This window comes from Lepus europaeus, chromosome 9 (assembly GCF_033115175.1).
Source record: "Lepus europaeus isolate LE1 chromosome 9, mLepTim1.pri, whole genome shotgun sequence".
Classification (NCBI taxonomy): Eukaryota; Metazoa; Chordata; class Mammalia; order Lagomorpha; family Leporidae; genus Lepus; species Lepus europaeus.
This window is the reverse complement of record NC_084835.1, coordinates 111,150,773-111,171,617: the sequence shown is the minus strand read 5'-3', so window position 1 is coordinate 111,171,617 and position 20,845 is coordinate 111,150,773. Positions and strand designations below refer to the sequence as shown.

The 20,845-nt window shown below is 43.0% G+C and overlaps 1 protein-coding gene across 5 annotated transcripts; it reads right to left on the bottom strand.

Annotated features, from left to right (window-relative positions):
- Window positions 1–2,076: 2,076 nt before the first annotated feature.
- SERPINB8 (serpin family B member 8) lies at window positions 2,077–20,360 on the bottom strand. Of its 5 annotated transcripts, none has more exons than XM_062201779.1 (8): window positions 20,143–20,360; window positions 19,479–19,634; window positions 15,683–15,859; window positions 14,326–14,463; window positions 10,627–10,744; window positions 8,826–8,887; window positions 7,376–7,528; window positions 2,077–5,106 (listed from the first exon to the last, which is right to left on the bottom strand). In XM_062201779.1, exons 1-8 carry the CDS (start codon window positions 20,317–20,319, stop codon window positions 4,702–4,704), a joined length of 1,386 nt encoding a protein of 461 aa, XP_062057763.1. In that variant the 5' UTR covers window positions 20,320–20,360; the 3' UTR covers window positions 2,077–4,701. The 5 variants fall into 5 exon arrangements, with proteins under 5 accessions (XP_062057763.1, XP_062057762.1, XP_062057764.1 ...); XM_062201778.1 differs by having other exon boundaries at window positions 2,079–5,106; window positions 8,826–8,968; window positions 20,143–20,355; XM_062201780.1 differs by lacking the exon at window positions 19,479–19,634 and having other exon boundaries at window positions 2,079–5,106; window positions 8,826–8,968; window positions 20,143–20,354.
- Between the last annotated feature and the right edge of the window lie 485 nt (window positions 20,361–20,845).

The window sequence follows — 20,845 nt, the reverse complement described above, 5'->3', positions numbered from 1 at the left end:
CCACCTCAACTGGAAAATTATAAAACACTACACCCCCCAAATACCAGAACACTCGTTATTTTAATTGCTCATGTAATATTTCCTGGGAGATCATATTTAAGGGGAATAAAAATAAAGTTCAATGTTATGAAAGAATAGAAGTCATTAAAAATATGTTGTCTGGGCAGGCGCCGCAGCTCAATAGGCTAATCCTCCGCCTGCGGTGCCAGCACACCGGGTTCTAGTCCCGGTCGGGGTGCCGGATTCTGTCCCTGTTTCTCCTCTTCCAGTCCAGCTCTCTGCTGTGTCCCGGGAGTGCAGTGGAGGATGGCCCAAGTGCTTGGGCCCTGCACCCCATGGGAGACCAGGAGAAGCACCTGGCTCCTGCCATCGGATCAGTGCGGTGCGCCGGCCGCAGCGCACCGGCCGCGGTGGCCATTGGAGGGTGAACCAACGGCAAAAAGGAAGACCTTTTTCTCCGTCTCTCTCACTATGCACTCTGATTGTCAAAAAAAAAAAAAAAAATAAGTTGTCTGGCAATAGTGAAATTACCTTAGAAGACAATACCAACCAGTCCAAGCTAAAGAAAAAGAAACGAAAAGGATCCAGATAGGAAAGGAAGAAGAAAAATTGTATTTATTAACAGACACAAAATTTACAAGAAAGCAACTAGAACAGATTTTGCAGCATACAAGATTGAAATACAAAAACAAATTATATTTCTACATATTAGCATTAGATCATTGGAAATCTAAATTAAGAAGCAACATTGTAATAGCATAATAATAGGATATACTCAGGGATAAATATAACCAAACCTGTGGGAGAAATATACACTGAAAATGACAAAATGATGCATAAATAAATTACGGAAGACCTAAAATTTGGGGAAATTTGGAGTTTATGGACTCCAAGAGAATCAACCCAAATGTTAAATTTAGTACTGTAACACTTCTAGAGAAAACATGCAATATAATCTTTGTAACCTTGGATTAGGCAAAGAGGCCATAGATACAACAAACGTACCATGCATCAACAAAAGAAATAATAAATGTGATGTCATCAAAACTAAAAAACCTCTAATTTTTTTTAAAGATTTATTTATTTACTTGAAAGTCAGAATTACACAGAGAGAGAAGGAGAGACAGAGAAAGAGATCTTCCATTGCTGGTTCACTCTTCAATTGGTGCAACGGCCAGAGCTGCACTGATCTGAAGCCAGGAGCCAGGAGCTTCCTCCAGGTCTCCCACGCGGGTGTAGGGGCCCAAGGACTTGGGCCATCTTTTACTGCTTTCCCAGGCCATAGCAGAGAGCTAGATCAGAAGTGGGGCAGCTGGGACTCAAACAGGTGCCCATATGGGATGCCAGCACTGTGGGCAGAGGCTTTACCCACTATGCCACAGTGCCAGCACCAAAACCTCTGATTTTTAAAGACTTCAATTATCCAAATGAAAATGTAAGCCATGAGCTTTGATAAAATGTTTATAAATAACGTGTCTGATAAAGAATTGGGTATCCACAATACAAGATGTCTCAAATCACAATAAGGGGAGAGGACAGACATTTGGCCCAATGGCTCAGACAGCAATGGGAGGCCTGCCTCCCATATCAGAATGTTAGGATTTGATTCCTAGCTATGGCTGTGCTCCAGATTCCTGTTAATGTGCACCTTGAGAGGTAGCAGATGGTGACTCAAGCAATTGGGTCCTTGCCACCCCTATAGGAGACCTGGATTGGGTTCCCAGCTCCAGACACAGCCATTGTTGCCACTTGGTGAGTACACCAGCAAGTACAAACTGGTGCAAGTGTGTTTCTCTCTCTGTCTCTTTCCCTCTCCCTCTCCCTCTCCCTCTCCCTCTCCCACTCCCTCTCCCTCTCCCTCTCTCTCTCTCTCTCTCTCTCTCTCCTCAAATTTTTAAAAATATAAATGCAGTAAGAAAACAAAAACTATAAAATATGGGCATAAATTTAAAAAGACATTTCACAACAGAACATACAAGTGTATTTTAGAAAGTCTGTGGGAAATGGCATTAAAATAAGTGTATTTTGACATACATATATGATGGTTTCATAACATATATACATATTTACAAGAAAGATCCCTCATATATGTATGGAAAATGCCCCCACAAAAAAATTTTAACATAATTACTCATTAGGGAAATGCAAACTAAAATCACAGTGAGCCGCCACTAAAGCCTAAAGTTAACAGCATTGACAGTACCAGGTATTGGTGAGGACACTGAACAGGAAATTTCAGATGATGTACAGTGCATGTTAAATGATTGAGCCACTTTGGAAAACAATTCCACTCTTTCTTCAAAAGGTAAATACACATCTACTATATGACCTAGCTGTTCCCACTCTTATATATCTACCCAAAAGAAATGAAAGAATATGTCCATACAAAAACATATACTTGAATATTCATAACAACTTTATTTGCAAGAGCCAAATATGTAACTATCTAAATTTTCATCAAGTTAAATTGTAAACAAAATATGATATATCTATATCCATTCAATAAATCAATGAGTTATTGACAAATACAATATGAATCTCAAAATGATTGTACTGAATTATAGTAGCCATACCAAAAATGGGATAAAATTCTAGAAAATGCAGTTCAACTTATAGTGACAGAAAGTAAATCAGTGGTTGCCTAAGGAGTGAGTATAGATGATTGGGGTGGTACAGAGGGCAGGAGACATGCAAGAGGAAACTTTGAGATATGATAGATAAAAGCTCACTATCTTGAAAGTGGTGATAATTTGTTCATATATGCATTAATGTATCAGAACTCATCAAATTGTACATACTAAGTATGTAAAATTTATGCAGTTATATCTCAGCAAAAATGTGCTTTTAAAAGATTGGAAGCAGGGGCCAGTGCTGTGGCATAGCAGATTAAGCTACAGTCTGCAGTGCCAGCATCCAATTTGGGCACCAGTTTGAGTCCCTACTGCTCTACTTTCAACACAGCTCCCTGCTAATGTACCTGGGAAAACAGCAGAAAATGACCCAACAGCTTGGGCCCCTGCACCCATGTGAGAGACCCAGAAGCAGCTCCTGGTTCCTGGCTTAGGTCTGGCCCACCTCTGGCCATTGGGGCCATTTGGGGAGTAATCCAGAAAATGGAACTCTCCCCACCCCCAATTCTGCCTTTCAAATAAAATAAATCTCTAAAAACAAGTCAAAATGGAGGCAAGATCAAAATACACAGATACACACGTTCCAGTTCTATGAATTAATTTTTTGGCCAAATCTGGTTTGGAAATATGTTGCCCTTGAAGTGAGTGTAACCTAACTAAGAATATATTCTAGCTTTGTGAATTTTAAGTAAGAACTCTAATATGCATGATTCATGTAATTATTAATTGTGTACCAAAAATGGGTCAGCTGTAACCACTATTCACTCTAACTCATAAAAAAAGTCAAAATAAGTTAGTGTAAGTGTAAATGGTAACATAAGTGGGTGTGCAAATTAACTCCTTGGAGATCAATTTGGAAAACCCAAAATATGCCCAACTTTTAAGTTGACAGTAACATTCTAACATTATTTCTTAATAAATATTAAAAATTCGAGCAAATTCTTTGCATAGTCATAACAGTGTGGTATATAATATAAACAATTTCAGTTATTTAAGTTGTCTAAGTAGATTCCATAAGAAAATGACAGTCATATAGTAGAAAACTATGCAAATTCATAACCTAGAAAAAGAATTATCTTGAGAAAGGCTTATAGTAAGGAAAAGTGGAAATAAGCTAGAGAAGTATATGATTAACTTGTGTTATAATACTTATAAATCTATATTTCATACACAGAATGAGGAAAGATGGAAATTACCATTAATAGTGATCATTGTTGGGTGGTGAAATTGTTGCTTCTTATTTTTTAACTTAAACTTTTCTATGGTTTTCAAATTGCTACCACAATACAAATTATTTGTTTAGTTAGAAAATAAAAAGTAGGCAGATCCTTTCTTAAGTGAGAGGTGTGCTTGACTCATGTCTGAGCATATACAAATTTAATTAACTAGAGGGGTCATTGCTTCCAATAATTGTTTGATGTGAACATTTGTGGGGTGGAGCGTGTTTCAGAGGGAAGAAGAATGAAGATAATGACTTGGCACATCTCAGAGATGTGCTAGCCCAATCCTGAACCTCATTGTTGAGCCTTGGGGCATATGGGATAAACTAAAGAAGCTATTTTCATGAGGAACTGTACTAGACAGGGATATGCAGGACCTTATCTTTGGTAGTATGGAGGCAGAGACACTCTCTCAGCTGTCTGTGAGACAGTGGGTGAATACAGTGTTTATAGTATTCACCCCTGGCTTTGTGTTTATTGGGGCTGGGTGAGCCTAGCAGACGGGCAAATCTTGGAGGTCATCATAGGTTGGAAGAGCATGTCAAGGACTAGTTTGTGGATCCTTGAGATGCTCCCAAAGATGCCCACAAGCAGGGGAACAGAATTTTGTTGAAAATGGAGACAATGATAAGAATCACAAATACCTCAAAAGAAGCATTGCTGTCTCAGCACCAGACTTCATACATCTGAAGCCATGTTTGTTCTGAGTAGTTTTGGAGCCTACAGCAAAGACATTCACAAAAGTACCAAGGTGCACACCCTTTATTTTAGCGTTAAAGCCACACCATCAATTTTGTCATAAGGAATTTTTAATTAAGACTGGATTAGGCAAGTACAGCATCCAAACCACTTTATGGAGAGCAGAACCTGCCACAAAGCAAGAGGCTGTTGGTTTCATTGTGCCTAATGAAGAAAAGGAAAGGATGGTTTGCACAAAATCTCAGTTCCATTCTGCTGCACCGAGTATTCCTGACCACAGCAGTGGCCGCAGCCACCTCTGTGCCTTCCTCATTGACCTCCACAAAACACTTGTGGGAAATTTTGGACAACGGTACATTCTTCCTAGTTGACATTCCAGAGAAGTCAGCCTTGGTTTCCTCAAAGGCATCAGTCATTCCTAAATGTTGAAGAAAGGATTCCAAGTCATAACTCTCCTCCAGCTTTAGTTTGGGAAGGAATACTTCAACTTTACTCTTTGTCATCTTTTCTGGATCAGTCCAAGCTCTAAATGTCTCATATGTAAGTGCTTTTTCCACCTGGAATGACAAAGAGTCCAATCTTTAAAAATATAGATGATAATATCCTGGTACCCACTCACTTATAACCTTTCTCCAAACCCCATGCAGCAAGGTGATGAGTTCTGGTACAAGACACTCTATAGATATTTTTCTTCTTATAAAAATTACCAAGATTTCCCCCAAATTCTCATCTTTTCTTATTTTGTGGATACAAGAGTAAAAGAGCTAGAAAATACCTAAGCATAAACTTTCAATAGAAGCAGTTTGCACCAAAATCATTTCAAATGTGAAAAAATTAGTTAGTCTAACCAGTTGATTATGTGTTTATTCATGCAATACACGTTACTGTGAATTAGAGAGATTGTTTAACAAAACAAAACTAGAGAGCATGGTTAAGAAATATGATCTTCACCCAATCAGAGGGCTACTCAGGATTGAATAAGGGGAAGACTCTTTCAGGATGAAAGATGGGGAAATTGGGTTATCAGCTGGCAATGAAGGGAGAGCAGACATTGGAAAATCAACATAATGATTTTGTATGGCATCCTTGATTGCCTTCTGTCTTTCCTGGAGTGCCTTCAAATCCTCCAACACTTGTCATTCATTCTATCTATCCATAAGAAGAAACAAAGGAGAAAAAGGGGTCTTGCGCTTGTATGTCCCCTTCCTTTTACCAGCTTGAGTGCAGTGACTGCTCCTCTTCAGTGACAGTGTTTGAGATTTGGCTGGATTCCTAAATACTCCTAAATTTGTTTGTGAATGGTCAAGACAGGTCTCATCCTTGACTTAATGCTGATAGCTTTATGGTTTCTTAGAGAAATCAACGAAATCAAACAATTCACTCTTAAGGCCCTGTGCATTGCCATGCTGGAGCTAGGTCATGTGAATTGTTAGATTCTTGATGGCTCAATGGCAGCCAAGGTGGGAATATTAACACTATGAGAAGCAGCAAAATTTATAAATGAGGGCTTTTCCCACCTCCCAAAGGCTGCTTTACCAGCACACTGTTGGCCTTGCACCTCCTGCATTTACAAGTTTACTGTCTCCTTCCCTAGACTCTGTTCTTTTCGTTTCCTGGGAAATGACCTCTCTTCTCCTGGCAAGGTAGAGAGTTCATGAACAGTTCAAAGTGAAGTTCATGTAGCAATAGCACCTTCCTCAGCCAGAATCATGTTAAAAACACAAAATCTCAGGCCACACACTGCTGAATCAAAATTTGAATTTTAACAAGATCCTCATGAGGTTCATCTGCACAGTAATGCTTAGAAACACTGCCAAGATCAATTCCCACCCTTCTTCCAGAATTTCTAGAACTTCCAATAGTTATTGGACCCTCATCTGGCCCCTCCCTTTCAAATAAAATAATGTCTCCTTTTACTTTTGGAACTCCTTTTAGCTTCATCAAAACTTGTCTTCTGGCACCATGGCTCTCTAGGCTAATCTTCCGCCTGCGGCACTGGCACCCCGGGTTCTAGTCCCAGTCAGGACACCGGATTCTATCCCAGTTGCTCCTCTTCCAGTCCAGCTCTCTGCTGTGACCCGGGAAGGCAGTGAAGGATGGCCCAAGTGCTTGGGCCCTGCACCCACATGGGAGACCAGGAGGAAGCACCTGGCTCCTGGCTTCGGATCAGTGCTACACGCTGGCCATGGCAGCCATTTGGGGAGTCAACCAATGGAAAAAGGAAGACCTTTCTCTCTGTCTCTCTCTCTCTCTCACTGTCTAACCACCTGTCCAAAAAAAAAAAAAAAAAAAAACTTGTCTACTTTGAGCCGGTGCTGTGGCTTAGGCTAAGCCTCTGCCTGTGGTGTGGCATTCCATATTGGTTCCTGCTGGAGTCCTGGCTTCTCCATGTCCAATCCAGCTTCCTACTGATAGCCTGGAGAAGCAGTGGAAGATGGCCCAAGTGCTTGGGCCCCAGCACCTGTATGGGAGATCCAGAGAAAGCTCCTGGCTCCAGGCTTCGAATCTGCCCAGCTTCAGCTGCTGTAGCTATTTGGGGAGTCAACCAGCCGATTTAAGACCCCTCTCTGTTCTCCTGCTCTCTGTCTGTAACTCTACCTCTCAAATAAATAAATAAAATCTTTAAAAAAATACTTGTCTACTGTTAGATACATTGTCAACAGAAATGCATACACATGTTCACCAGAAGATATGCAATGGTGTTCATCTAGCTCTACTTATAATAACCTGAAATTAGAAACTCCTCAAATACCACCTTGTAGAAGAACTTTAAAAAATGAGCTCATCTGGAATTCTAGACACACAAATTCAATGCCCAAGGCTCACCACAGTGAGGTCAGTGTTGTCATCAGGCAGCAGGATGATCATGCTCAGCTCTTCATTTGCGTAGGGCAGCTCCAGGACCTGGGTATGCACTTCCTCTATATACCTTATTTTAAACTTCGCACTCCTAAACATCATCTGCACTGTCTTTTCCTCCTAATAAAACATGAAGTTAAAATCTGATTATGGAAAAATGAAAACAACTTACTAAAGATAAGATAGGTCAAATCACTTCAGTGCATTTATGCTTACAGAAGTAAAATCGGCACTAGTACATCTTAGTATTGAGTAGAACATGCTGTTGTTAAAGAAAAGCCAGCATTACCAGGTGAGAGAGGATATTTTCACAAATATAGACAGACATGAAATTATATTTATCCAAGCTAGAAGTCGTGTTAAGTAATATTCAGGTCTTCAGGCTGAGAAACGTGGTTATAAAAGATGTGTAAGGCCAGCGCTGTGGCTCAATAGGCTAATCCTCCACCTAGCGGCGCCAGCACACCACGTTCTAGTCCTGGTCGGGGTGCCGGATTCTGTCCCGGTTGCCCCTCTTCCAGGCCAGCTCTCTGCTATGGCCCGGAGGGGGTGCAGTGGAGGATGGCCCAAGTGCTTGGGCCCTGCACCCCATGGGAGACCAGGAGAAGCACCTGGCTCCTGCCTTTGGATCAGCACGATGCACCGGCCGCAGCGGCCATTGGAGGGTGAACCAACAGCAAAGGAAGACCTTTCTCTCTCTCTCTCTCTCTCTCACTGTGCACTCTGCCTGTCCAAAAAAAAAAAAGATGTATAAGTCAAAGTGAGTTATACTATTATTTTGAAAAAATTTCCCAATTATATAATTGGTTTCATTGCATCGGTTTTATTGGGGAAAGGGCCTTAACAAGATGCGCAAGATCAGAAATTTTTAAAGCTTGCATGCAATGTATTTTTAGCTTTCTAATCTTTGTGCCACATGCTATTATTAAGTTGATGGAGGTCAAATTCCAAGCTGGAAACTATTGAACCCAGCCATTCTCTTACTCAAGAGACTGAAAAAAGGTGCTTTAGCCTTAACATCTGCTGACACTTCTTTAATTAGTCCAGAAGTGTCTGGCCTTGAATTCTAAGGCAACAAATACAGAAAAATGTCTCAGTAAATGCAGACAGTAATAGCAAAACGTGACATAATTCTAAGGCTTCCTAGAAATTTTCCTCCAAATCATATAACCAGAGATAGAAGATGAATGTGAACAAGAACAGAAAAGCAAAAATAACAACAGAAAAAATATTTTAGTTTCTCTCTTCCCCCCATATAAAATATACAGAGGGGAATTAAATTGGTTCATAAATAAAATTAAGAATAAAGAAAGTGTGAACAAATTATGTTTTCTATTTATCATTTTTCCAGTTTTTCTATTTATCATCTCTCTTGAGAAAATAGTTTTTAACAGAAGACTGTCAACTGTTTCCCCACCTTGCTAGTTTTAAATAGCATTCCTCTTGTGTGCTTCCTGTCAAATTGCTCATTCCACTTTCCTTTGAAATAGACAGCATTGACGAGGACCAGCTTAGTCAGTGGACCAACTGTCCCAGCACCCAGTACCTCTGAAATCTTACCTGTAAAGAATATGAAGGAAGTTTAATTTGGAGAGAAATAAGCATCCTTTTACAAAAATATCCCTGACATATAAAACATAGTCTTGGCCAAGAACCAGGTTGTAATCACCTTTGTGTCAGTCTAATGAATCACAGCAGTGGTATTTATTTGTGTGCTCACACACAGTGTATTGTTTGCCCTGACAACAATCTTAAAGTTGATAGGGCAACTATGTTTTTGGCATCAGATTATAGATGTAAAATTCAAGATGTAGAAATGTGCAGGCTTTTCCCCAGGTTCACATAGATCGTAAGTGGCTGAACTGAGAAAATAACCCAGGAGTCTTGATTCTGACTCTGGAACTCTCAACTCTGGCATTGTAATATCTCAACCATGCCTCTGTTGGCATACTAGCCTGGATGAGTCTTTGGCATTGGGGCTGCCATTGTAGGATGGTTAGCCAGCAGTACCTCCCCTACTTGTGGTAACCAAAAATGTCTCCAGCCATAATCAAAGATTACTTGAGAACAAAACCATCTGGTTGAAACACTGTTCTATGCCAACCTTCAAGTCTCACTCAGACAAAGAGAGATTTCCGAAGGGTGGAGGATACAGACCTATAAGTGGGGAAAAAACAGGCTACCTGAGAGGAGTGACTCAGACTTTGCAATTAAAGGGATTGGATGGGGGGAGGGGGGCTAAGTTGAGTGTCCAATGAGAGAGGGAATGGAGAGATCCCCAAGGTCTTCTCTAGCTCTACTTTCTGAGGAAAATATGTCAGTGGTCAACCTAAGAGAAGGAAGGGTGTGAGTAGTCACAGGTAGTGTAGTGCAGGAGGGCAAGGTGTGGAGAAATTGCTAGGTGACTGAGCACTGCTTAGTCAACTGGAAAGTAAGAGCCCACTGGACAATCTACAAATGTGTACTCTTCCCTTCCATTGGTAATTATTTTATTGGTCTACAGTATGATTATGGACATTGATGCTACTTGGCACACAATGAATGCTCCATAAAGATTGAATGGATAAAATACTGAACTCTAATTCAGTAAATTAATTCCTTTACATTTTAGAAGAATTAATATTTCCTGTTAGATATTTTGGGGTCTTAAAAGCATACCTTCTTTTTCTCTATAATGAAATCAAGAACTGGCAGAAATATTTCTGTGATGTTCAGTGTGGTTTGGAGAGGGCCCACTGCAGGCTCCATGTTACCTGTACCTCCACAAACTGCAGCAAATATAGCTATAGTCAAGTTAAAAAAGAGATATTGGGTGATAGATCAAACTAGTGGGCTATTCATCTTACCACTAGAAACAACGTGGTAATACAAAATATTGTCAGGTCTAAGCTGCAAATTAATTGAATGTCATCCTGCCTCAGATAGAAGACAAAAAGGGCCCCAAAGAGTAAGCATTTGGGTCAGGGGATTTTCCAACATGGTCTCAAGGTAAGGGGACCTGAGATCCTAATATTGGGGTTAAATACTTTTTCAGAAATCACTACTTTGTGATCTGAAAAGCTCAAGAGAAGTAACAAAATTGTACAGCTAGCCTAAAAACCCAGAAAACACACACAAACAGGCCTCTGGTAACTTGGTCATACTGGAGACACCATGGAAGTCCCATCTCAGCTATTTTCATCCTCTCCCTGCATCCCAACAACATTAAAATATCGTACCTTCTGTCTTTTCTGCCACCCAGTCATTTATGTGTTTCCTGCACTCTTCAGTGTTCTTAGCAAAGGACAGCTCCTCCAGCTCAGCCTGGTAAAACTTCCGACAGGATTCCTTAAAGGACTGTAAACACAAAACACATGGTCTTATTTGGCAAAAGTCCCCACAGCTGGAAGAATTACCTTTTTCTCTGAACATGTTTCAACCATAAATACTTGCACAAGCCATTCTGCACTTTAAGATGCATTCATAAATTGGCAAAAATATATGGACTATTTGCTCTGTGTCTAGGACTGTGCTAGGGTCTTGAAACCAGTGTGAAGATGTGACAGCTGCCACAGCAGATAAGACAGACAACCTATAAACACAGATACTTACAGGATGGCTTGACTGTCACCACACACAAACAAAACAACCCAGGTACATCCCTTTCAAACACTCTGCATTGATTTTGTTTGGTTTTCTGCTTCCATTCATTTAGTCATTTTTGTATCACCAACAACAGCCACTTATCTGTTGGATGATTGAGAGGCTCCATGGTAGAACTAGGCTGTGAAGAAATTGTATAGATCTATCAGAAGACTAAGAAGGAAACAGCACTTTGGATCTGAGTCAAGATGGGAGAATACCAAACAGGGAAGGTCCTTTGTGAACACATGCAATATGCCTTCATGCAACTATGTGTGTGTGTGTGTGTGTGCAGGTATGAGCATACTACATATGTACATGTGAATATATGTGTGGGCATGTGTGTATATGTGTGCTTCTACATGTTTGTGTGCACCAGGGAAGGGGTCAGGGAATATGCAGTAATAGGAGATGAGTCTTGAAATGTAAGATGGAACTATAACAGGAGAAGCCTATACCCAGTGCATTAAAGCCCCAAAAGCTCATCCCACTTAGTTTTAGATATAATATGCCTAGACATTGGGTCTAATCATCTGTCCATTCTCTATTGTCAAATATTTTAACTTCTACTGAAGAAAGATGATGAAGAGGGAAGGAGAATCCAAAGCAACTGAGAAAAGTGGATGTTGGTTTCTTTTGCTCCAAATTTACAATATTCAAAGACTAGGCTGGTGTTCAAAAAACAAATGTTGATTCATCAGGAGATTCCTGGGTTTTGAATCAGTTCCAGTGAGAAGTGGTCTCAAAGAAGACAACTTCCATGGGGATCAGCCAACAGCATCCAACACAGGGATACATTTGAGTTTTCAGAAATCCTTTGAACCCCAACCAATGGCCAAGTTTGTCTTATCACCTGAATAATCTCAAGAGAATATCATCCTGCATATTATCCAGCATAATTTTTGGACTTTACTGTGTTATGTCAGTCCTTGAGCAAACAGGGGAACCCTGAATCTGTGTGATGAAGTGATGAAGTAAATAGGAAATACCTGGGTTTAAATCTAAGGGTTTTTTTTAAAGGCAGAGTCAGAGAAAGAGAGAGAGAAAGAAAGAGAGAGAGAGAGAGAGAAAGAGAGGGAGGGAGCCACAGTGAGAAAGGGAGAGAGCGTCTATCCATCAGTTCACTCCCCAAAAGGCCACAACCTCTAGAACTGGGCTGAACTAAAGCAGGGAGCTAAGAGCTTCTTCCAGGTTCCCCATGTCGGTGCAGAGGCCAAAGCACTTGAGCCATCCTCCACTGCCTTTCTAGGCACATAAGCAGGGATCTAGATCATAAGTGTAGCAACAAGGACTCAAACCAGCACCCATGTGGGATGCCAATGCCTTAGGCGGTGGCTTTCCCACTACACCACAGTGCCAGCCCCTGAAATCTAAGCTTTATGAATAGATTTTTCAACTTTAAAGGACTATTCCGGGGAGCAGACATTCAGCCTGATGCTTTTTTTTTTTCCTTTAAAGATTTATTTAGGCCGGTGCAGGGGCTCAATAGGCTAATCCTTTGCCTGCGGCGCTGGCACACTGAGTTCTAGTCCCGGTCGGTCGGGACGCCGGATTCTATCCCGGTTGCTCCTCTTCCAGTCCAGCTCTCTGCTGTGGCCCCAGAGTGCAGTGGAGGATGGCCCAAGTGCTTGGGCCCTGCACCCGCATGGGAGACCAGGAGAAACACCTGGCTCCTGACTTCGGATCAGCGTGGTGTGCGGGCCACAGCACGCCGGCAAAAGCGGCCATTGAGGGGTGAACCAACAGAAAAGGAAGACATTTCTCTCTGTCTCTCTCTCTCTCTCACTGTCCACTCTGCCTGTCAAAAAAAAGTTTTATAAAAAAGATATTTTTTATCTATTTGAAAGTCAGCATTACACAGAGAGAGAAGGAGAGGCAGAGAGAGAAAGAGAGAGAGAGAGGTCCTCCATCCACTGGTTCATTCCCCAATTGGCCACAATGGCCAGAGCTGCGTTGATCTGAAGCCAGGAGCCAGAAGCTTCTTCCAGGTCTCCCACATGGGTGCAGGGGCCCAAGAACTTGGGCCATCCTCCACTGCATTCCTAGGCCACAGCAGAGAACTGGATCTGAAGTGGAACAGCCGGGACTCAAAATGGCGCCCATATGGAATGCCAACACTGCAGGTGGCAGCCTCACCAGCTACACCATAGGTATGCTTAACATACTTGTGTCCCACATGGGAACACCTAGGTTCAATTTCTGGTTCTGAGTCCTCACTTTCGCTTCCTGTCAGTGCAGATCCTAGGTGACAGCTGGGATGGGTCAAGTAATTGAGTTCTTGCCACCCATGTAGGTCTGGAATGTTTTCTCAGCTACTGGCTCTGGTATTGGTCCAATCATTCTGATTGCAGGCATTTGAGGAATGAATTGGTTGATGGATCTCTCTCTCTCTCCCTTTTTCTCTCTATGTGAATATATATATATATGTCTACCTTCTCCCTCTCAAGTAGATAAATAAATGATTTTTCAAAGAATATATTTTTATCAGTAGTGTGGATTTATGAGCAATGGGAAGGACCAGTTTGGACTTGGATAGAATGATTCAAAACAATAATGATAATGTGGAAAATGAGGTGAGACTATAACTCGAGCAATGCTAGTAATGATTCAGAAGAGAGACCAAATTTAAGAGACCTTGAGGCAGGCGCTGTGGCTCAATAGGCTAATCCTCCACCTGCGGTGCCAGCACACTGGGTTCTAGTCCCGGTTGGGGCGCTGGATTCTGTCCCGGTTGCCCCTCTTCCAGGCCAGCTCTCTGCTGTGGCCCGGGAAGGCAGTGGAGGATGGCCCAAGTGCTTGGGCCCTGCACCCACATGGGAGACCAGGAGGAAGCACCTGGCTCCTGGCTTCGGGTCAGCACAGCACGCCGGCCACAGCAGCCATTGGGGGGTGAACCAACGGAAAAGGAAGACCTTTCTCTCTGTCTCTCCCTCTCACTGTCCACTCTGCCTGTAAAAAAAAAAAGGGGGACATCTTGACAGAAAACAGCCCTGCAGGCAGAGACAGGCCAGTGGAGGAACTCTGGACAGCATGTGGAATGAAGTAGTCACCTGGAGAAAAGAAATCAGGGGAAGAACAGGTCTGGGCACAGGAGGATGACACACCAACATCTGGCAAGAATGTAGCAGAAGCAAATCTAAAAGAACATAGTTCAGAATAATCACATAACTCAAAATTATATTCTCATTAATGTAATTCTGAGCACATTTTAAGGCAGTGGGTACACTTCATTCTTAGCTCTTCTAGAGTTTCTATCTTATTTTCAGTTTCTTTTTCAGTGTGTGAGTACTGCTTACTGAAAGGAAGTCACATGTTTCTTCTCCAAAGAGTCTGTTGGCAATTCTGAGCAAGTACTGAGCGCCAGTTTTATTAATTTTGGTGAGAAGTGACTGGAAACCTCGGTGGACATCTCCATCTTTGTTCACACAAAGGACCTGGTCATAGAAAACAGCGCCCATTATAGCATTGACATTACAGTCCCCCAAAGACCTATCTCCAAAACCAGTCTCTGCACCTATCTGAAAAGGATTTTGATTTAATTGTCTAGCACAAAGTTTCTCAATCTCAGTGATATTGACATTTGGGGCAGGATAATTCTTTGTGGTGGGGCTGCCCAATGTATTGTGGGATGTTTTGACACACTTCTGTCTGCCCACTGGATGTCAGTCTCACTCCTCAGTTGTAAGAACTGAAACCCCAGACCTTGCCAAGTGCCTCTGGCTAAGAACCACTGGTCTCTTAGATTTACCCACGTTAGGAAGATGGGTCAGTACTATATACAACAACTCAGAAGAGAGGCAGAACATTTAAAAAAATTAGCTGAGATGAATCTAATGTGACTCAGGAAATACAATATAGAGCAGAAGTGAAAATGAAAACGTCCATTAGCAATTTTTCAGAAGTTCTCCAGATCAGACCATGATTTTACAAGTCAGGTAAAAGTAAAAATTGCTGTTTTTCCTGTGTCTCTCAGCCAGCCCCACCCAAAGCCTCCTTCATCCAGAGAGTTGAAACTATCACTGGGGAGTTTAAGCTGAGGTCTGGGGTCCTGGATGTGCTGCAGGAAATCATCCATACAGAACACACACTCACATTAGTGGCAAGACGATGTCCACGACAATTTTCAAGGACACTTTCACCACATGCATAAATTACTACCACTGCATAACCAAGGCTACCGATCACCATTTCTATCAGTCAGATTATACATTCCCTCAAAATCACTCCAGCAGATTAAAGTCCACAATTATGTTGCATTTTTCTACATATGAATACTCACATACCAAAAATAAAATAACCAATTTAACACAACTGTGTTTCAATTTAAAATGTAATATAAGCAAGATTTTAAAATATAACAAGGTTGAAATTGTTGCCTCTTTGTGGGGCAGAATTGAAGTTTACCACATTTATCAAACATGCAGTTTTGCCAGAATATGCAGATGATTTCATCCAAAGAAAACAGCTTTGACTTGATTTCTCCCATACACATCAGAGATGACCTGTCCTACACACTTCACTTTTCCACCCGCATCCCCTCCTCCCATCTACCTTCTGCACAGACTTTCAGCAGCCACCATGGAAACAGAAGACCAATTCCACGGAAGCAATGGAGAATCATGTCAGTTCTTCCTGAGTGGCAGGGATGCTCACCTGTGACATCTGAGCTGCAGTGTCTCCTCTTGCCCCTAGGTAGACCATGACTAGGGAAGAGCTGATGCTCAGGGGGGAGAAGAACACATTTTGTGACTTTTCTGCTTCCCCCAACATCTTTAATAACTTGATGGCAAAACTGTCATTTCCTTCACTGAGTTCGTCCATCGGGAAGGTCTGGGTCAAAGACACAACACAAGAGCAGGTCATGCCAGCCCTCATGTAGTCTCAGTCATTACTGCCCTGTTGGTGGATACTAGGAGTGGTAGGCAGGATAACTCACCCCCAACAACACCCACTCCCAACCCTCGAAAACTGGGACTGCATTATCTCAGCAGGACTCAAGGAAATCACAAGGGTCTTTATAGGAGAGAAGCAGAGGTGTCAGAGTCAGAAAGAGAAGTGACTATGGAAGAAGCAGAGGTCAGAGTGATGCTGGGCTGCTGTCCAAGGAATGTGGTTGCCTCTCTAAGCTGGAAGAAGCCAGTGGGTTTTCTGGAGAACAATGGGAAAAAAGGGGCTGTGCTCTTTCATTTTGCATTCAGGACCTCCAGGTCTACAATAAAATGCATCTGTGCTGTTTTCAGTCCCTAAATGTCTGGGGAGTAGACACATTTTACACAACACCAGCACCATACTATGATTTATTCACAAAGTGTCCAACTCCAGCCCACGTGGTATCCTTTTTCACAACAAGGACTCAGGTACCCTTGGGCCTGCTTACTTGCCCCTCTGCCCACCAGCATAACGACGGACAACAGGACAACAGGGCCTTGGTGCCAGGAGCTGCTCTCAGTCCCAGGCACTGCTGTCAGCATTTTGCATGCGTCACCTCGTTGACCACCATCACCTCCATGTGAGCTCATCACAGTGTTGCCCCATATTAGGGGTGAGGAGACTGCACAAAGTTTAGCAGCTCAGCCAAAACACTCAGATACTCACCAATCCCAAAGTCTGAATCCATTTTTTTTTTTTTTTAAGGAAGAGATGCATTTGATCTGGGGACAGGGGATGGGGGATGGCTATTGTGAATGAGATTTCTTTAAGATTTTTATTTTTTTAGTTTTTCATTAGCTTTTAATAGATCCAATATAGTTAGAAAACACAGTTCCAAAAATGTGATGGGGGCCAATGCAGTGGCTTAGCAGTCTAAGCTGCCATCTGCAACGCATCTGGGTGCCAGTTGGAGTCCCAGTTGCTCCACTTGAGATCCAGCTCTCTGCTAATGTGCCTAGGAAAGAAATGGAGGATGGCCCAGGTCCTTGGGCCCCTGCACCCACGTGGGAGACCCAGAAGAAGCTCCTTGCTCCTGGCTTCGGCCTGGCCCAGCCCCAGCTGTTGAGGCCATTTGGGGAGTGAACCAGCAGATGGAAGATTCATTCTCATTCTCTCTCTCTCTCTCTCCCCTCCTTCTCTCTTTCTCTCTCTCATTCTTTCAAATGCATCTTTAAAAATTTTTTTAAAAAAGAATAGGATGATATTCTCTTTTTCCCTCTTTCCCTCCCCCTCATCTGAATTTTTAATTATTATGCTACTTCTTTCAGTTTGGTGTCTCTAACCAACTTATAAAGAACTATGGACCACTTATAGTAAATAAAAGCTGTATTTCTGTCATCATAACAAAAATGGTTGAACAGATTTCATGAAATTTGGAGTGTTTGAGATTATGTGACTTAAAATATGGATTACCGGGAAGGCAGAATGTTTACTCTGAATTAGGGTGATTCCAAAAACATATATAATTTTCCATCAAAAAAAAATAAATAAATAAAGGCCAAAGCTGTGTTGGTCTTAAGGTTCCTCTCAGCTTGACTGAATATTATTCAAGCTAAACTTGACTAAATAAGCAAATTAAACAAGTTCCTTCCTGCCTCAGGTCCCTGCTTTCTCTTTTCCTAAAGCCATTTACTTTAGAACACTTTGTTAATTAAGTCCTCTTCCCTTTGAGATATAAATCTTGTTAAAAGCCTCATGAAAATTTTATACCCCGGACTGGGACTGCTTTTCTCAAGGCCAAGCCATCTTTTTGAAATGTAACCAACAAGGAAGATAGGGTCCCTAACACTCAGGCTCTGAGAGAGGCAGGAGCCTAACTTAGGCAGGCACCTGGTTCCTAGTAGTAAAAACTTATTACAGCTTACCACCAATTACTGTAATTCTGGCAAGTTATTATGTCTTTTCTCTCTGCCATGCTCAACTCTCTGTCTCTGTCTCTGTCTCTCTGCATTTCAAATACATAAATGCATAAATCTCTTTTTTTGAAAAGGACAAATCATCATCCATAATCCTATGCCCTATAAGCTATTTTTTCTATTATGTTATCACATTTTTACATGTTTATATATTTTTAGCGCAAAGATTTTAAACAAGAAAAATGTGTTCCAGTTTGGAAAATCAGCAAAGGAGCAAAACAAAATACACTGAAATCTCAGCCTAGAAATAAAAATTGCCAAGCAGGTGTGCATTTCTATAAGCGTATGGGTCGTCCTATGATCTTTCTTCTTTTAGTTCCCCACCGGGCTACAAAGTGCCTTGCACAGCAGTTCTGAAATGGTCTTCCACTCAGGAAGGCAAGGGCACAGTCTTCTGGCTTTCTCAGCAGCACAAGACAAAAGAGCAACTGAGTGACTGAGACTGGAAGAAGGGAAGGAATGGCTACGTCACCCAGAGCATCTCCACGATTAAATGCTCCACTTAAAGCTCCCTCCTGAGAGAGTTTTTTTTTAAAAGAGGAAATGTCTGATTCCAACAAGTGTGGTTATATTTTTTTTTTAATTGTAAAAGCAATGCACTAAATATAGAACCATAGCCCAAACCACCGAAAATTCTTTAGAGATTGTAACAAAATGTCTTTAAAAATCAACCAAGAAGGCCGGCACCACAGCTCACTTGGCTAATCCTCCTCCTGTGATGCCAGCACCCCCGGTTCTAGTCCTGGTTGGGCGCCGGATTCTGTTTCAGTTGCTCCTCTTCCAGTCCAGCTCTCTGCTGTGGCCCAGGAAGGCAGTGGAGGATGGCCCAAGTGCTTGGGCCCTGCATGGGAGACCAGGAGGAAGCACCTGGCTCCTGGCTTCGGATGAGGGCAGCGCCGGCCGTAGCGGCCATTTGGGGGATGAACCAACAGAAAGGAAGACCTTTCTCTCTGTCTCTCTCACTGTCTAACTCTGCCTGTCAAAAACAAAAACAAACAAACAAACAAACAAGAAAATACAATAGTGGCAGAGATTGCACAACTTTATCCTCATTAACTATAGAATGAAACACTGAAGTTCTCCACTGCCCTCACACCATAGAGTCCCCATCCCCACCCCCACCCCATGGTTTGTGTGCAGGGTTGCAGGTGCTGGGAGGTGGTGTGACTGCTGAGGGAGGCCCCTGGACAGCAGGGTTCAGCCTGCCTCCAAGCCACCCCCAGCCCCACACAAGCTCACCTTGAACTTGAGGGTATTTCAGAAACTAGAAGCCAGGATGCAATATTCAAACTTCACAGAACAGGGTCTACCAGAAGAAGGTACCAAAGAAACTTAAAGAAAGAGGTAATCAGGTAAACTGGAGATGAATGGAGACACAAATAAATCTGGGCTTGATTCTACCTTAACACACTAGCTTAGTACTGGGGGGAGGCAGTCATGAACTTGGGATGGTAAATGTGTGTGTGTCTGCGTGTTTCATCATCCTGTTCAACAAAGGAATGAAGTAGACTATGGCATAGAGCTCACATTTTAATTATTCTTAATTGCTAACGCCTCTTTCTGGTTTTTTCCTTCCCTCCTCTTCCTTCATCCCATTTCCTCACTTGCATTCCTTTTCTACAGCCAGTTGTCGTTGGCGGCATAGCATTTGCCACCCACAGGCAATAACACAGACGCAGGCACCCGGGTGCATGCTCCGGCTCCTGCCAACAGGCCAGCACGGGCAGGGGAGGAGGTGAAGTTGGTTTTTGTTTCTTTTTCTAGAGAGAGAATCGAAAGGGAGAAAGGTGGGGAATGAGAGAGGAGGGAAAGGGGTAACCCATGAGATGACTGCTGGCCAGATCTCCGACCCAGAAGAGTCTTCCACCCAGCGCCTCCTTGGGACAGGTGGCGCCCAAGTCCGCCAGACCCTCACCTCCCCCGAAGTTCCTGCCCTCCGTTTGCGAGCATCGAACCCTCCACGGCCCCTGCCGGCGAACCGCAGAGCCGGGGCGCAGCGCGGGACTGCAGAGCGGAGGAACTACGCTGCAAACCAGCTTCCCGCCGTGGCCATCCCGTCGCAGGCCCCCGAGCTCGGCCTCCGCTCTGGGGGCGGGGGCTCCTGCACCTGCGCGACGGAGCCCCCGGAGGCCCCGCAGCTCTCCCTCCCGGCTCCCTCCTACCTCCCCTGCGTCTCCCCGTGCTCCCTCTCGCCCTGGCTCGCCCCTGAGCTCCGGGGAGGGGAGAGTTCCCTGCCCCGGAAGCCTGAGCTCCTCCGCAGCCCGGTACCTGGGGGATTCCTGCGGCTCCTGCTGCTGCCGCTGTTCCTGCTTCGTGGGTGCTTCGCGCCCGTCTCGTCCAGGGCAGGGCTCTGGCAGGTGACACAGCTGTAGGATTGCACAGACTTGAGCAAGCCCGACTCCCAGTACCGGGGGCTGGACCCGGGGAGGGGCCCCAGACTCCCATGCACCCTCCTGCCTTGGCCAGAGGCCTAGGCCTCTGCTGGAGAGAGGGAGAACTTCGCTTGTTTGAGCTGTGTGCCCTCCGGAACAGTTCCAACCTTGGGACTTACCTCCGAAAACTAATTAAAAACAAACCGAGAAGTTAAAAAATCAACGGTTTCCCATGTTTTGGCAGAACAACCAAACCAGCACCGTTTCAACACCCATCCCCAACAAATCTCAGTGAATGTGATAATGCGCTAAATTTTAATTTATTATGAATCCTGTAAAACACAGGAACAGGAACTTAATGAGGAAAACTTGTTAGAAATAGTCTTGTGCTCACAAAAATTAGTTATTGAAAGCAATATGATTGAAGAAGCGTGTTTTCTCTTAATTTAATGCTTTCAAATATAGTAATTTGAAGACCTAGTTCTTCGTTTATTTTGAAATTTGTGTTGGTAGTGATCCTTTGGAAAAGGCTTCTCAGGAAATGAGTTGATTTCAATGAAATCAGCTTGGTTCTACTTCCTAAACCCTGACACTTGATT

What these genes read in the sequence shown, in the direction of transcription:
- SERPINB8 (XM_062201778.1), bottom strand. Translation starts at nt 20,319, where the DNA reads ATGGGAGTCTGGGGCCCCTCCCCGGGTCCAGCCCCCGGTACTGGGAGT. An exon ending in CTGCAGCTCAGATGTCACAG is followed by an intron (nt 14,464 to 15,682) that starts GTGAGCATCCCT and finishes TTCTATGACCAG; the next exon opens with GTCCTTTGTGTGAACAAAGA. An exon ending in TGCTATTTAAAACTAGCAAG is followed by an intron (nt 7,529 to 8,825) that starts GTGGGGAAACAG and finishes ATGTTTTATTAG; the next exon opens with GAGGAAAAGACAGTGCAGAT.